This window comes from Zalophus californianus, chromosome 6, assembly GCF_009762305.2.
Source record: "Zalophus californianus isolate mZalCal1 chromosome 6, mZalCal1.pri.v2, whole genome shotgun sequence".
In the NCBI taxonomy this organism is placed as follows: domain Eukaryota; kingdom Metazoa; phylum Chordata; class Mammalia; order Carnivora; family Otariidae; genus Zalophus; species Zalophus californianus.
Window position 1 is genome coordinate 12236328 of NC_045600.1, and position 16704 is coordinate 12253031.

Below are 16704 nucleotides of genomic sequence, written 5' to 3' on the forward strand. Positions count from 1 at the left end.
ATGACGAAAAGTCAGTGTTTTTCTAATTATTTCTTTGTAGATGATCTCTTTTTCACCGACTTTTAAGTTCTTCTTTTTAAGAACTGAAGATTAATTGATTGAGAAGGTCTAGAAATTACTAGAAATATATTTCCCCAGTAATTTCCTGATAGTCATCTTGTTGTAGTATGAATATTGACTCCAGAAGCCAAGGAGTCCTGCCCCATCTGTAAAATTCATTCAGTTTAGGGCTCCTGGGTGGCTTGGTCGGTTAAGTGTCTGACTCTTGTTTTCGGCTCAGGTCCTGATCTCAGTGGTCTCTCTCAGAAGTCTTATATACCACCGCCATCCCACATAGCTGCTGACTCTCCATCAAGCCCTTTCCCTCTCTAAGAGTGTGGATTTAAAATCAGTGGGCACAAATTATGGAAACAGCCTAAGTGCCCATTGACTGATGAATGAATAAAGATGCGGTGTGTGTGTGTGTGTGTGTGTGTGTGTGTGTGTACACACACAATGTAATATTACTTAGCCATAAAAAAGAATGAAATCTTGCCATTTGCAATGACATGGTTGGAGCTAAAGAGTATAATGCTAAGTGAAATAAGTCAATCAGAGAAAGACAAATACCATATGATTTCATTCATATGTGGAACTTAAGAAATAAAACAAGCCAAGGGGGAAAAAAAGAGAGGCAAAGGAAGAAACATACTCTTTAAAAAGAAAAAAAAAAAAGACTTATTTATTTATTTTAGAGAGAGAGAGCAGTGGGAGGGGCAGAAGGAGAGGGAGAGAGAATCTCCAGCAGAGATTCAGTGGGCAGCGCAAGGAGCCCAGTGTGGGGTTCCATTCCACGATCCTGAGATCATGACCTGAGCCAAAAGAGTTGGACACTTAACTGACTGAGCCACCCAGGTGCCCCAAGAAATGGACTCTTTTAACTATAGAGAACAAACTAATGGCTCCGGGAGGGGCGGTGGGGGGGGGTGAAATAGGAGAGGGGGATTAAGGAATGCACTTGCTGTGATGAGCACCAGGTATTGTATGGGGGTGTTGAATCACTATTTGTACACCTGAAACTAGTATTACACTGTATGTTAACTAACTGAATTTAAGTAAAAACTTAAAAATAATAAAATAAAGTCAGTAGGCGAGGATGTAATGAACTGAGATAAACAGAGCCTTTCCAAACTGAATGATGTTAACAGATCTGCAACTGTAGAATCAAATAACCACAAGCTGCAGAAGGCTAACAGATAACACCATGCTTGATGAAGAAGCACTAGAAGCACTCCCATTGAAACCAGGAGTGAGATAAGGATGAATCCATCACAGTTATCTTTGTTCTGGAGGTATGGGCCATTGTAATTAGACTGAAGTAGAAATAAATGGTAAACAATAAACATTTCAAAAACAAGGAGAGGCGCGCCTGGGTGGCTCAGTTGTTAAGTGTCTGCCTTCGGCTCAGGTCGTGATCCCGGGGTCCTGGGATCGAGCCCCGCATTGGGCTCCCTGCTCAGTGGGAAGCCTGCTTCTCCCTCTCCCACTCCCCCTGCTTGTGTTCCCTCTCTCGCTGTGTCTGTCTCTGTCAAATAAATAAATAAAATCTTAAAAAAAAAAAAAAAGGAGAGTAATCATAGGAAACAAACTGAGGGTTGCTGGAGGGGAGGGGGTGGGGAGGGGGTGGGGAGGGGGAGGGGGTGACTGAGTGATGGACATTAAGGCGGGCACGTGATGGAATGAGCCCTGGGTGTTATATAAGACTGATGAATCCCTGACCTCTACCTCTGAAACTAATAATACATTATATGTTAATTAATTAAATTTAAATAATAAATAAATATAAGAAAAAACAAATGAAGGAGGTTAAACCAATATTTGCAGACCCCAGGAATCAACTAAAAGGCCAAGTGGTGGGATAATTCAGTAGGGTCACCAAGACAAAGAGCACAGAAATGGAACTTTATATATTCAGGCAACAAACAGAAGTAGTGACGGAAGAAATGATCCCGTTGCCGAGGTTTGAAAAACATAAAAAGAAAGGAATAGACTTAGCATGAAACATGAAGAATCCATATGAAGAAACTTGTAAAACACCATGGAGAGAACAAAAAAGAGACTTAAAGAAATGTAACAACATTGCCACATTTAGATGGGAAATTTTAACATCTGCGTAGTGTCAACTCTCCTTCGGTTGATCTGACTGCAACAGGGTATTTTTGTTTTTGTTTTTTGTTTGGACAGACTGATTCTAGAAGTCATGTGGATGAACAAAGAAGTAACAATTACCAGGAGAATTCTGAAAAGAGATTAATGAAAGGACCCTAACTACTAAAAATAAGAATGTGTTCTGCAGTAATCATAATGAACTACTGGCACATGAGTGAATCAACAATTCAAAGGAGCAGACTAGAGAACCCAGACACAGACCCAAATATACACAGCAATTAAATGAAAGTCTTTTTTTCAAAACAGTGGAGAGAAAAGGGATTATTCAGTAAATGGTGTTGGGACAACTGAGTAGCCATCTGGAAAAAAAAAAAAAGTTGGATCTCTACTGCAGAGATTATACCAAAATGATTTCCAGATGAATCAAAGCAGTTACATTAAAAAAATGAAACCATGAATTACCAGAAGATAAACAAGAAAATCCACTTATTTAGCTACAAGAAAAAAAAAATCACATCTCTATAAAAAGAAGCCAAAAGACAAAGGACAGACGGGGGAAGTTTTTGTAATTTAACCTTACAGACAAAGGGCTAATTCCCTTAACATATAGAAATGCTTAAAAATCAGTAAGAAGAAAAAGACCCAATAGTCCCGAAAAAAAATGGGCAAAATCTATGACTAGGTTTAGAAAAAAGGGAAGAATGTAATAAGAGAAGTGCAAATGCAATGACAATATGATCTTTCCCGCAACATGACAGCACTTGGTTGGTGAGGGTGCGGAGAACCCGGCGCTCATGCTGGGCTCGAGTGTGCATTTCCACAACAGCTGGGATGGGCAGCTGGATAATAATAAAATTCTAAGAGTACGTTTCCTTTAACTGAGCAGCTGCACTCTCAGAAATGTATCTTACGGCTATATTTACAAATGATATGAAATGACATATGGACAGGAAAACTCTTTGTAATAGAAAAAGACTGGAAATGACGGTCTTTCAGCAGTGACCGGTTATATAAAGTACGGTGGAGCCACGCGATGGAATTAAAAGCAGGCGCTACGAAAGAACAGGACAGCTCCAAGGAAAGAGCTCCAAGATATACAGTCATGCTCAAAAATATAAGGCATAACAGGATGTATAGTAAGCTACTTTCAGTAAGGGAAAGGGAAAGTGTCTATACACACACTCTCATATACAGTGTCAGATAAATAGCATGATTATCCCCATTTTTCAGCTAGGGAAACTGAGGGTTACAGAGGCTAAGTAACTTTTTAAAGTAACACAGTTATTAAAAAAAATGAAAAGTAACACAGATAACAATGACCATAAACATAAGAATGGGGGAATGTAACCACAGGGTTCCTAGTCTTTCCTAATACATATTGTCTCCAGTGGGGAGGAGAATGTATACTTTTTGAAAGCTGCCCAAATGTTCACTTTCTTTTATTTGGAGATCCACAAGCATGCGGTAACAAAGTAGGTACTGAAACTCTGATGATGAAAAGCTACAGTTCCAGGCTCAGTCAGTTCTTGTCATGCCCCCTTCTCCAGGGGCGTCTTTTTTTTTTTTTTTATGTTATGTTAATCACCATACGTTACATCATTAGTTTTTGATGGAGTGTTCCATGATTCATTGTTTGCGTTTAACACCCAGTGCTTCGCGCAGAACGTGCCCTCCTTAATACCCATCACCAGGCGAACCCATCCCCCCACCCCCCTCCCCTCTAGAACCCTCAGTTTGATTTTCAGAGTCCATGGTCTCTCATGGTTCGTCTCCCCCTCCGATTTCCCCCTCTTCATTCTTCCCCTCCTGCTATCTTTTTTTTTTTTTTTTACATATAATGTGTTATTTGTTTCAGAAGTACAGATCTGTGATTCAACAGTCTTGCACAATTCACAGCGCTCACCATAGCACATACCCTCCCCAATGCCTATCACCCAGCCACCCCATCCCTCCGCTCCAGCAACCCTCAGTTTGTTTCCTGAGATTAAGAATTCCTCATATCAGTGAGGTCATAGGATACATGTCTTTCTCTGATTGACTTATTTCACTCAGCATAACACCCTCCAGTTCCATCCACGTCGTGGGGCATCGTCTTTTAACCATGTATGTGTTCTTCCAGTGATTACCCCTCCACCCCATAACCTTACAAAATATGCTAATTCCTCTATTTCTTGATTTGCCAAACTATGTTTTGTCAGTAAGTTCAGTTTAAAAGGTGGAAACCAATAAATGGCGTTTACATTATTATGACTATATCAGAGTTCAAGCAGAGAAACAGAACGAGTAGGAGATTATATCTATCTATCCAGCTATCGGCTATTAGGTATCAATCTAGCTCTCTATCTGTATATAGACATATATACCTATGTGTCCATACACATTAGTTTGTTTGCCATTTATTATAAAAGATAAGAATAGTGTGCCTTTAATATCTGTAGGCTTTCTGATTGCTCAGTCATACTTTATACTTCATGGGGTTTCTTTCTTTTTTATGTTTTTAAATTTTTTTTAAAGATTTTATTTATTTATTTGACAGAGAGAGAGAGACACAGCGAGAGAGGGAACACAAGCAGGGGGAGTGGGAGAGGGAGAAGCAGGCTTCCCGCCGAGCAGGGAGCCCGATGCGGGACTTGATCCCAGGACCCCAGGACCATGACCTGAGCTGAAGGCAGTCATTTAACCAACTGAGCCACCCAGGCGCCCCATCCGCAAGCAATTTCTAAGAATGATGCATGGGATATAAATTTCTGAGTCCTAGCTGATCAGTCAGATACTGAAGTAGAAATAGACTCCCCACTTAATCCAAAAGGAATTTATTTGAAGGGTAATGGGGTGCTCAGAGACTCAAGGAGACGTAGGCTTAGAAAAAGAAAAAGATCAGGCAGGTCCAGGGAAGGTCACAGCAAAAAGTGCTCATCCATCTTGCTTGCAACCTACCTCAAGAATGGACTCACACCATTGTCAGTCTTCTTGTTCTGCTCTGATTCCCAGTCCAAGAAGGGAGCACCTGTTTTTTCTGATGTGGGTCACAAACTTGCCTCTTGGCTATGGAAAGGCAGGGAATCTTGATTAGCAGTCCCAGCAGACTACACAGGGAGGGTGAGTCCCCAAAAGTAAAAAATAATTATTAGCAAAGAGTGGTGGAATAGCTGTTGAGTAAAATATGACATATGTTCATTATACTCCACTTGAGTAAAAATGTCTTTAAATGTCTTTATTCTGTTTTCATACTTCCCTGGGTGATGGATTATAGAATTTTAGGTTGAAAAATCGTTTCCTCTGTCTCTTCCATCATCCAGTACTGCTGATAGGACTTATGCCAGCCCTTGTAGTGGGAATGTCTCTCAAAGTTTTTTGGGGGTTTTGTTTAATAAACACTCCAGTGGCTGATAAAAATACAACTGCCTCCAAGGATACTTTCTTAGGACCATCGTGTTAAGCAACCCAATTGTCAGGTGATTCCTTCTAAGGAAGCATAGACAATTGTTGGTGTGTCAAAGGATGCTTTGTACATGTTCCTTATTTGAATGTAAACCAACCCCTCACATCTCTTTAATGGGGTACGGTAATAGAACAGAAGTCAATGGGAGATCAGCATGCACTCGGATTCCAGATTCTTCTCTGATACAGGTAAGTTCAAGTACTCCACAGGTTTTTCCTCCACTTTCAGTCTCCATGATGTGCTCATCATGGACTGCCCCAACTGGATGGCAGGCGGCCAAGGACACGCAGGTCCCCAGCAAGAGGCAGCTGCCAGGGAGGCTGGAGGGAAGCCACGGGTGGGGAGGGCTGGAGCAGGGAGGAGGGAGAAGGGGCTGCTCTCCAAAAGTTTTTTTTTTTTAAGATTTTATTTATTTATTTGAGAGAGAGAGAATGAGAGACAGAGAGCACGAGAGGGAAGAGGATCAGAGGGAGAAGCAGACTCCCTGCTGAGCAGGGAGCCCGATGTGGGACTCGATCCCGGGACTCCAGGATCATGACCTGAGCTGAAGGCAGCCGCTTAACCGACTGAGCCACCCAGGCGCCCCAGTCTGTATACTTATTACTAGACTCACGTCAAAAAGACCAGTATCTTTCTTTTGTTTCGAGATGTTGAATTTTCTTTGTACATTGTCTATATTTATTACTTTTTCTCCATTGATTTTACCATTTTTAAAAAAATTCGTTTTGTTCTCTTGATAGTTTTCCTTCCTCTTCTCGGTGACCCTTATTATATTTGTGGTCAAAACTGTTTTCTCTTGGACAGCTTGAAATTAATCTTTATTTTATGAGATTATTTTGTCTTTTTCTTCCATTTCCTGAGTTTGGTCAACTCTAATTTCATGCCATCCTGTTTTTTCTCTGTTTTTATTCTGGGTTATTTTAAACTCATTATTCAAGGTGATTTTTGTTTTAGTGTGCAAATTCTTGTTTTAACATTTTAATTCAGGTTAGAGTGTTGTGTTACAGTTTTCTCTCCGTGGTACTTTTTGTTTGTTTGTTGCTTTTGGCAGGAAGAATATTTTCATCTGAGGAAATGTTTGAATTCTCATGTTCTGTCTTCTAACAGCTTTGTATGATGTTGCCTGCCACTTTGTGTTCATTTTCAAACATCGTATTTTATCTGGACAAGCCTCAAATAGGGGGTGCGAGTTGAGTGTCTAGCTAGGTTTCGTAATTCAAAAGCATCTTCTTCTGTTGTTTTCTGTTCGGTTTTGAAGTAAATGGAAACTTTTGGGGGGTAGGGTCAGTGTGTTTCCCAATTTTGTGGTTCTCTTTTATTTCTGTAAGACCTTTAATTTCTATTGCTTTCTTTTTTCTCTTCACCATCACACATCTGAGAGATTCCTCCACCTCCCACGGCATCTAACCTCTTCTTCACAGCGCTGTTCTCCTCAAACTGCATGAAGACTTTCGAGCGAGTGCTCTAACCTGCCGGTTCTCAAACCTGTTCTTGGTATTACCCGCCCCCCCCTTAGGTAGGACTCTATTAGAGACATTATCTGTATTCTACTTGTGTAAACTCCTGCTGTTCTCTGTTCTTTTCCATAGAGTCTCTACCTGACCTTTATCTGGTGTGGACTCTGGAGTTGGTTCTTCTGGTTCTAAAGATTTATTTATGTATTTTAGAGAGAGAGAGAGAGAGAGAGAGAGAGAGACTGTGTGTGTGTAAGCAGGGGAAGGGGCAGAGGGAGAAAGAGAGAGAGAATCTCAAGCAGACTCTGTGCTGAGTGCAGAGCCTGATGCAGGGCTCGATCTCATGACCCTGAGATCAGGACCTGAGCCAAAATCAAGAGTTCGACGTTTAACTGACTGAGCCACCCAGGTGCCCCGATTCTTCTGGTTTTAGATGTTGCTTTTCCTACTTATATGCAAATTGAAATTGTTAATAATTTTGTTTCCTAGTTGCTCTAGGGTTGTTTTATTAATTCTCTTTACGTGATTTTGGGGGGAGAATAAATGAGGAAATTCAGTTGTAAGTAACTACCATTTATCTTCCATAAGGTTTTTATATATTCATTTATTTAAAAAAAAAAAAAGTCTTGCCTAGCTACCAGAGTATGGTTTACACATGCCACTTCTCAGTAAAAGGAATCAGAATTCCATACGGAAATGACTGATTCCCTGTCTGTGACAGGAAATGTATAAGGTGAACCTAGAATATCTTGTCCAATGAGGAAGGAAGGAAAGAAGGAAGGAAGCTATCAGAGAGTACTAGCTCATGTCAAAAAGACCAGGAGCCAACTCTAAGACCACACCTGCCCAAATTTGCACACTTGGAGCAATACCAAGGATAATAACTCTAAAAGATAGAAACACTCAAATATTTAAATCAAAACCTATGAGTTCATAATGATACTAAAAAACAAATCTTATTGATTGCTTCTATGAGGATGCTAGAGAATCACGTCATTATTTTCAAACTAGTAAGTGAAAGAATGAAGCATTTACTTTCCTTTACTTACGAATGGTACCTCTGAATAACCAGATGGTTGAAAGAAAATTTATCTTTATAGAAGTATTCCAGCAAATAAATGAAGATTAAATGATAAAATATCACCATCTTGCAACCTCCAATGAATTTAACAAATCTAGGAAAGAAATGACAGCTGCTATGTCATGAAAAGAGAGACCACCAGACTTTACGTGCCTCCTGTTGAAAGTACTGAAAAACACCTATGAAATATTCCTGCCAAAAAAATTAAACCTGAATCTGACCAAGCCTCTAAATCAACTTAATGACTTACAGGACAAATGAGATAGACTTACGGTGTAAAAAGATACCATGGTGATGCAATCAGCAAAATCCAGACTGTGAGAAACATATTAGCAGTAACTAGTTCTTCAACTAATACGTTGCAAGGGGAAAGAGAGAAAATGGGGAGAGAGAGGGGAGTGGCCTATAGATTTAAAAACTTCAAAGATAATGGCTGAAATTAACAACACAGGAAACAACAGATGTTGGCGAGGATGCGGAGAAAGGGGAACACTTTTGCACTGTTGGTGGGAATGCAAGCTGGTGCAACCACTCTGGAGAATAGTATGGAGGTTCTTCAAAAAGTTAAAAATAGAACTACCCTACAATCCAGCAATTGCATTACAAGATATTTACCCAAAGGATACAAAAATACAGATTCAAAGGGATACGTGCACCCCGATGTTTATAGCAGCATTATCAACAATAGCTGAATTATGGAACTGTCTACTGACTGGTGAACAGATAAAGAAGATATGGTATATATATATATATATATATATGTATTTATGTATATATAGTATGGAATGGTGTGTGTGTGTGTGTGTGTGTGTGTGTGTGTAATGGAATATTACTCAGCCATCAAAAAGAATGAAATCTTGCCATCTACAATGATGTGGAAGGAGCTAGAGAGTATAATGCTAAGCAAAATAAGTCAGTCAGAGAAAGACAAATACCATATGATTTCACTCATGTGGAATTTAAGAAACAAAACAGATGAGCATAGGGGGACAAAACAAAAAAAGAGGGGCAAACCAGAAAACAGACTCTTAACTATAGAGAACAACCCGAGGGTTGCTGGAAGGGAGGTGGGCGGGAGGATGGATTAAAATGGTGATGGGGATTAAGGAGGGCACTTGTGATGAGCACTGTATATTCTATGTAAGTCATGAATCACTAAATTCTATACCTGGAACTAATATTGCACTATATGTTAACAAACCAGCATTTAAATAAAAACTTGAAAAAGAAAAAAAAACACTTCAAAGATGCTATCACTTAATTACAAAGTATGAACCTTATTGGATTTTGATTCATACAAAGTATAAGCGATTTTAAGAATGAGATAATTAGGGAAATAAGAACAGTCACTGGATAGATACCCAGGAATCGTTCTCATCCTTAGGCATGAAATGGCATTGTGGTTTTCTTTAATTAAAAAGTCATTTTCTCTAAGGAATATATACTGAACTATATATGGATGTTTAAGGTATCTTCAGGATAATCCTGGAGAAGAAAGATGAATGCGTGGGTGTATCGATGAAATAGGACTAAAGCTGGGTGATAGATACAAAGGGGCTAATCATACCATTCTTCCTGCTTTTTCTAATGTTTGAAATACCCCACAAAAAAACCATTTTTTAAAAACTGGGAAAAATTGTTAATCTGGGGTGATCAAAATGTCCTTGTTGTTTTATTCTTTGAACTTGCTGAGTCTTTAAGTTTTCTTATATAGGAAGTATGATCAAAGTCTGTCTCTGGATGGGGTGGTCTTTGAAGCCATGAGGTGAGGGAAATCACCAGAAAGGAAAATACTGATAAATTTGACTGTATCACATTTGAATTACATCAAAGCTCATCATACACAAAATTAAGTGACAAGTTTGGTTTAATATTCACAGTAAATATTCAAAGAGATTATTTTACCATTTCACAAGCAAAACACTGTAATTCCAGTAGGACATGATCAAAAATATGTCCAAACAATTTATAGAAGAAAAAATATATGACCACACAGAAAAAATGTTAACACATATATTGTAAATGTTCAGTTGCACCAATACTAAAACAAGTAAAACTAAATGAGATACTTTATTGCCTATCAAATTATTATAGATTACATCTCATTCTCAGTGCTGCATTTTCTGGAAAGCAATTTGCCAGCCTGTTTTCAGTATATGCATATCCTAAGAAAACATTTTAAATGTAGGGACAGATTTCTGTTTAAGACCGTTTATTACCACATTATTCATAACATGAAAACACCGAAAACAGCTGAGTGTCTTATGTTTAAATAAATCGTGTGTAGTTATTTGAGATGTGTAATTGTGAAAACTTCTGAGAGAACACTTGAATTACATGAGAAAATGGTCAGAATAACAATGACTGAAAAACTATATATAGAACGATCCTACATGAAATATACAAACATGTAGGGAAGAGATTGAATAAATATGTCAAAATTTAGCAGTGGTTCTATCTGACTCTTGGTTCATAGGTAATTAATTTCCCTATACCTGTTTGTATTTTTCCAATTTCGCATAATGAGCACTTTTATAGTCAGAGAAAAATTACAAAGAAAAAAAAGTGAAAGTCATCCTTCCAATTAGCCCCTTCCCTGGTTCCCAAACCTCCTAACCAGATACCCAGTGCCTGACTTGTATTTTGGGGGAAGAACATCTGTCATTGCGCCGTTATAGGTAAATCATCTGCCATGGGAGTTCTCTTGGTACTCATTTGCATCAAAGTTAATTCATCAGTAAGTCTGACTGATGCAGATCCTTATCTTCGAGGGAAGGAAAGCATTACTCAAGCCGGGGAGGAAGCATCACATGGGAAAAAATGAGGAAGGGAAACAAAGTGTTGTTGGGGGAATAGAGGGCAATGTCACCACCTTCATAGTTTTCCTGAGGACCATCAGTGTATTCCTACAACACTGCTCAGACATTCCTATTTTGATGCAGTGTGGGGAAGCAGCTTACCACAGTGTTGCTACAGACACTGAGAATTACAGCTTTTGCTTCCATATGAAAACTTCATCACCTTATGTAATCAGAAACCAGCAACAAAAAGGAGTTTCTGATAACTGAGTTTCTATTATAGAAGAAACATTTTGTTGAGTTCTGCACATTATTTCAGATTGAGGAATAACTTCCTTCTTTAGGTCAAGGTCACTGGAAAAGGTAAGAGAAAAGTGTTTTTCTTTTCTTTTTTTTTTTTTAAGATTTATTCACTTGTTAGAGAGAGAGAGAGCCAGGTGGGGGAAGGGGCAGAGGGAGAGAAAGAGAGAGAATCTCAAGCAGACTCTCTGCTGAGCATGGAGCCCAACACAGGTCTCAATCCCAGGACCCCAAGATCATGACCCAAGCCAAAACCAAGAGTCAGACGCTCAACTGACTAAGCCACCCAGGCACCCCAGGAAAAGTGTTTCTTATACAGGTTCTTCCAGGAGTAGATGAAACCCACATACTAGCAGGTTCTACATGGCCATGTGAAAGGATTTCTGAAGGAGAACATGAGTATAACACAGGTTTTATTATCATTATTAAAGAAATCGCTAGCCCCTGTGACCATTCATGACTTGTCAGGGTGCTTAGTAAGTCAGACAGGTTCAGTCTGGGCTCAGTAGCCAAAGGCAGCCTAAGTAGATATAATCAACCAGACAAAGGACATTCACAGAAAGATGAATCTGGAGAACAAATCAGCATATCACTTGGTTTTACTGATTCCCATGCATACCCGGCTCATTCTCATTCTTTTGCTTTGTGTATTTACTTATCCTGTTTACCCTGTCAACAAGGTCTTCTCTATTTTTTTGCAGTCCCAATCTTCCTTGAAGACATGGTCATGAAGCTCTCTTTGACAGATTTTCTTCTCTTAAACCTCCTTGTATGTAGTTGGCATTTCTTTTTAGCATTTGTTTTTCCTCAGGTACTCAGTAGTCCCATGAGGATTTATGGATCTTGAAAATAGTCATATGTAGGTTTCTGAGCCTTCCTAGTGGATGTATTAAAGATGACAGGTTTGGAGAAACTCCATCTCTTAGATTTTGAAAGAAAATGACCTTTGGTACTCTGAAGAAGGCAGTTAACTGGAAATTCCAACTGCCTACCCTTTAGATTTTCTAAGCCTGCTTCTGCACTTGGTAGCAGCTGATTGGCTATTACCAAAGTTAGTGGACTACTAAACCAGTAAACTGAAAACTCAGGCCTGGGTCTTCTTTCTCAGCTTGGATGGAAGAAACTTGGGAAAGTACAAAAAAGAAAACTGCAACTAGTCGGTCATCCTATTAGGAGGTAGTCACAGTAAGAAATATTAAAATAAAGGCCCTACTCTAGTACATATTGATAATGTAATCACTATTCTATAACAGAGTGACTAAAAATGAATCAGATGGTGGAAAAGGTAGGTTCCTTCTTTGGGACAATTCTCAATATTTTTTGCTAGAGAATAGAAAATACCCAGATATGTGACTTACACCTGGCCATTATGTAAAATTCATAATAATTAAATGGGATTGGTAACTGGAAGTAATTTTATTGCTTAATAGAGTGAGTAAGGAGTGGGATGAAGATAAAGAAGTTGCTTCAGTATATCAAGACATGGATTCAGAGCTAGTAGTTATCAATTGCTTAGTCTATGTAAAGCAGCCGTTAAACGTGTAAAGTTTATTACTCATTCAGTTCTCACAACAATGCTGTGAAGTAGCTATTATCCCTATTTTACTGAATCAAAAAAGTTAAGTAACTTTCCAAAGATCAGACATCCCAATGGGCAGAGCCGATCTTAAGCCAGTCAGTGCTTTTTCTCTAACCAGGAGATGGTTGGTTGTTGAAAGAAGGTAGTATGAAATCGAGCAAACTTGTAATACTGAAGAAGGGGAAAAGGAGGTGAATGAATGTATGGAACAGAATTATGGCGTATACAGTTAGTAGTTTTGGTGAGAGATCAAATCTAATCATTTCCTTCATTGCTTTGTGTTTTTAAATTTTCATTTTGTGGCATCCTTGTATGCTGACTAAATCTTTTAAATCAGGAGATCTTGGTTCTAAGTCTGACTCTGTTACTAGCTAGTAATGGACTTTAGACATGTAACTTTGGGTCTCATATATTAATTCTAAAGTACTTTCCATGTTTAAATTAAAAAAGAATGAATATGGGCTGAATTACTAGAACAAGAGAATGTGTAACTATTGGCAAATCCACAGAGAGCGCAAAGGTCCTTCCTTGGCTGTCTCTCCCTCCAATTATGCTCTCTCAGGTTTCCTGCCCTTAATGAAAGCACTTAGAAGCCTTTTAAAGTAGGTTTTTAGTTCTTCGGTCAAAGATAGATACAACCAAATCCACTCAAATGAAATGAGAGATATTTTATATTTATTCGAGAGAACTGAATTGGAACAGCTCTGAGGATAACGTAATAATAGATCATCCATCCTGGAGCCCAGGAGCATAATACATTTCAGTCTGTTTTTTAGGGAGGAGAAAAACTGATAGGTTCTTATAATGGTGTTACGTCATTTAATGTGAATGTTTAGTGAAATACTACAAGATTTTCCTGGCAAAGGCACTATTTTCAAAGTTTGACTGTGATGACTTCTCCATTTAATGTTAAATTCATTCTTGCACCAAAAATATAATTGAGCATAGCACCATGCTGATACAGTTTTGCTATACTTTTATTTTGTCTTACCTTGTGAAAACAAACTGTTTTCTCAGGTGACCAAAAAAGAGCACTTAAAAAAAAAAAAAGAACAAACAAAACCCCACAATTCTTCCCTGACCATGTGATAAAGATGACGAATTTAAAAATCCAGTGAATGTTTGAACTTTATATTGTTGGTTAAATGTATTGAATTAAGCAAACCAAGCAAATTTTGAGGGAGGAAAAACATCAGTTAAATATAATTTACTCAGCCGTTGTCAGGAACCATGCAGGACCTGGATTATGTTTTACCTACCTGGCAAGTCAGTCTGTTACTGTTTCTTGGATGCTGGCAAAAGACACAAGACTCCTAGGTCAGAGACAAAAGACTTAATCACTCACAGCAAAAGTAGTAGCCAGTGTTGGCATGCTGCTCACTCCAGTTCCCCATCCAACCCCCCCATCCCCCCCCCCCCCCCGCCCCCCGCAGTGCCATGGAGCAGACATCCGTCGCAGAAGCTGCATTATCTTACTAGGGCTGCAGTAACAAAATACAGCAGGCTGGGTGGCTTAAGCAACAGAAGTTATTGATTCACACTCCTGGACACTTAAAAGTCTGAGTTCAGGGTGTTAGCAGGGTTGGTTCCTTCTGAGGGCCAAGAAGGAAGGATCCATTCCAGGCCTCTCTCCTTTGTCATTTTCTCCCTGTGTCTTCACATCGTCTCCCCTTTGCACATGTCTGTGCCCAAATTTCCTTTTCTTATAAGGACGCCAGTCACATTGGATCAGGGCCCACCCTAATGATTTCATTTTAACTTAATCACTTTTGTAAAGACCCTATCTCCAAATATGACCACATTCTGAGTACTGGGGGTTAGGGCTTCAACAGATGAATTTTTAGGGGGACACATTTCAGCCCGTCAAAGAGGCTTGCTTACACACATAGTGGGGTGCATTATAGGAGAACTCGGAGCTTGGGAGATTCACCACGGGAACAAGCCTGCTCTTGTCCAAGGGGGGTGTTATCTCATCCCTCAGGGTTTCTTTTTCTTCTTCCTTTTTTTAATTTAAAATTTTTTTAAGATTTTATTTATGTGACAGAGAGAGACACAGCGAGAGAGGGAACACAAGCAGGGGGAGTGGGAGAGGGAGAAGCAGGCTTCCCGCCGAGCAGGGAGCCCGACGCGGGACTCGATCCCAGGACCCTGGGATCATGACCTGAGCTGAAGGCAGATGCCTAACGACTGAGCCACCCAGGCACGCCATCCCTCAAGGTTTCTTGCCACAAACGCAAATCTTAAAAAAGGCCTGGGTAAAGAGTGTCCAGGGCTTTGCATGCCTGGCACACAGGAAGAACATGCAGGGATGCTCAGGATCCATGTGGATTATCTCTCTCAAAAGCAGTGCGGTCAAAATATCAGATCAAGGTATAGCTCTACCATCCTCGGTCTTTATCAAGCCAGACTCCGTTTTACACAGCTATAAAATTGATTACACCTCCCCAGTTATCTACATTGAAGAAGAACCAGAGCCAGAGCTCTTTAGTTTGAATAATGATATTTATAAATATCTTTAATACCAACTAGGAAGTAAATGTAGAGCTTACTCAACTGTTACATTGTTTGCTTTGTCACAAAAAGAAATATTTTTAACTTCAAGGTATAGATGACTTCTTTACTTTCTAGTTGTAGAAAAAGGAACTAAAAATATGTTCAGAGTGATTGAATAGAAATAATTCTTATTTCTTTCAATAGATGGGATTGCTACTTTTATATATTATAATTTTACTTTTGAACATATTTGATTTTTCATCAGGAATAATATATAATAAAGGTAAGTTTCAGACTCTCTTACTCTCTGTTTTCTTGTAGGAGTTCTCCTTTAGTCCCTTCCTCACTAACAGTTAAAATACTTTTTTTGGTACTTCTTTACCTTGTCTCCCAATTTTTCCCAGGTATTATTTATTGTGCTCTTGTCCAGAGGTTTCTAATATATCACTGTGAATCTACTGGTATAAGTTGTGTACATAGACACCTTTGTTATAGTGTTTCATCACTTATAAGTCATAGAATATTTAAAGTTTAAGGAGCATTTTATATTTGAAAAACCTTAATTATTGAATTACTTAAATAGCTTTTTTCAAAAAGATTTTATTTATTTATTTGACAGAGAGAGAGACAGCGAGAGCAGGAACACAAGCAGGGGGAGTGGGAGAGGGAGAAGCAGGCTTCCCGCGGAGCAGGGAGCCCGATGTGGGACTCGATCCCAGGACCCTGGGATCATGACCTGAGCCGAAGGCAGACGCTTAACGACTGAGCCACCCAGGCGCCCTTAAATAGCTTTTTTTTTTTTTTTTTTGCTTTTTCCTACATGGTTACATGTAGTATGAATTGTAAACTGAATTATAGGTCTCACAGATTGAGACTGAAGATCATTTTCTGAAAGTTAATACATGGATTAAGTTACCCGGTAGGACTTTTATGGTGGAAATGCTTTGTACAAGGGGTAAGACAAGGCAATTCACCTCCACTTGTACAGATTGTTAGATTTTCTAGCATTTTGGACTGGATCTGCTAGAACATAGTAGATGCTTAATAAAAAAAAAATTGTTGACTGACTAATGAAGAGATGGATTCAGGCTGTCTTCTATTCACAGGTGTGTTGCAGAAATGCTTGATTTGGGGCGCCTGGGTGGCTCAGTCGGTTAAGTGGCTGCCTTCGGCTCGGGTCATGATCCCAGGGTCCTGGGATCGAGCCCCATGTCCGGCTCCCTGCTCGGCAGAGAGCCTGCTTCTCCCTCTCCCTCTGCCTGCCACTCTGCCTACTTGTGCTCTCTATCTCTCTGTCAAATAAATAAATAAAATCTTTAAAAAAAAAAAAAAGAAATGCTTGATTTCTGGGATGACCCAGTACCAGTTCCTAGGTTCTACCGTAGAATATATAACACACACGGGTAGAA

General features: G+C 39.3%; 1 protein-coding gene across 1 annotated transcript in view; it reads left to right on the forward strand.

The window, feature by feature from the left end:
• Window positions 1-12306: 12306 nt before the first annotated feature.
• The window catches only part of CATSPERB (cation channel sperm associated auxiliary subunit beta), a 111330-nt gene continuing 106932 nt past the window's right edge, over window positions 12307-16704 (forward strand). The window contains 2 exon segments of the mRNA XM_027569473.1: window positions 12307-12508; window positions 15500-15578. Of these exon segments, the coding sequence (XP_027425274.1) occupies window positions 12488-12508; window positions 15500-15578 (100 nt within the window). The 5' untranslated portion in view covers window positions 12307-12487.